Here is a 1206-nt window from a genome sequence, read left to right as displayed (position 1 = left end):
GTTGTGCGCACCTGTGTTTGCTGCAAATGCTGTTTATACGAGTGCAGCCAGTGTCCCTCACCGCGGATCTTAGTCAATTGAATAGAAATACCTCTACTCGGAAGGGAGGGAAGTATTCAATCCTGTGTTATAGGGAGAGCAGAAGAGCAGTATGTCAGGAAAGCAAAAGCAGGCAGATTTTAAGAATAAATGGCCCCAAACCCAGGCAATCGAATGGAAGCCATTTTCCAGAGGTGGAAGGACAGCAGTTTCCCGAGAGTGCATTATGCTAGCAGGCAGCAGGAACACAAATCAATTAATGCTTCAAGGGAAGGAATGTGTGCAAATTCATTTCTGTTGTGCAGTCATGCTGGAGGAGGGTTTGCAGACTCAGGTGACCCCCAGTTCATCAGCACAGAGGAAGACTTCTGCAAAGCCCTTCTGCTGGGACGGAAGCCTGTTTCTACTTCCACATTCCAGGACACGGAAGGCACCCATTGCAACGTCATGGGATCACAGCCCCACTCGCTGGGACGCGGCCCCGTGAGCAGCAGGACGAGTGGGGTGGGAGCTGCTTTGCATGCAGGCTCAAGGAATGTGCCCCGCCCACCAGCTCAGAGGACCCATATCAATGGGGAGGCTGCAGGGGCCGGCAGTGCTTGGGGCTTCCTCCTTGTGTTGCTGGGGACTCGGATCCCTCCGCCATGTTCTGGGCTCCCGTTCTCAGCCTCCTAGTGATGTGGGGCACAGGTGGGGGAGGCGCCACATCCTCCGACCTTCCTGCTGGGATGAGTCTGGAGCCTGGTGCTGATGTGACGCTCTCTCCCCTTCTCTTCCGCCAGGTTCCCACTCCCAGCTGGTGCTCACTCAGCCTCCGTCCGCATCCGTGTCCCTGGGAAACACCGTGAGGCTCTCCTGCGCCTTCAGCAGCGGAGTCAGCGTCAGTGGGAAATATGTGCACTGGTACCAGCAGAAGCCTGGCAGCCCCCCACGATTCCTCTTGTGGTATTACTCAGACTCCAGCAAGGGCCAAGGCTCGGGGGTCCCCGCTCGCTTCTCTGGCTCCAAGGATACCTCCACCAACAGTGGCATTTTGACCATCTCTGGAGTCCAGGCAGAGGACGAGGCCGATTATTACTGTGCAGCAGCTCATGGCAGTGGCAGCAGCTTGCAGTTGGCACAGTGATGCGCTCTGATGGGGAAGTGTGACAAAAACCTCCTCTCCTC

At 56.3% G+C, this 1206-nt stretch overlaps 1 protein-coding gene across 1 annotated transcript in view; it reads left to right on the top strand.

Moving 5' to 3' along the window:
• The first annotated feature begins 638 nt into the window (after window positions 1-638).
• LOC123019810 (immunoglobulin lambda-1 light chain-like) overlaps window positions 639-1206 on the top strand; it is a 5005-nt gene continuing 4437 nt past the window's right edge. The window contains 2 exon segments of the mRNA XM_044422869.1: window positions 639-729; window positions 822-1161. Coding sequence (XP_044278804.1) covers window positions 684-729; window positions 822-1161 — 386 coding nt within the window. The 5' untranslated portion in view covers window positions 639-683.

Source organism: Varanus komodoensis, unplaced genomic scaffold, assembly GCF_004798865.1.
Source record: "Varanus komodoensis strain SLA01 unplaced genomic scaffold, ASM479886v1 scaffold1394, whole genome shotgun sequence".
Classification (NCBI taxonomy): Eukaryota; Metazoa; Chordata; class Lepidosauria; order Squamata; family Varanidae; genus Varanus; species Varanus komodoensis.
Note: the sequence above shows the minus strand (reverse complement) of the source record. Positions and strands in the feature narration are given on the sequence as shown.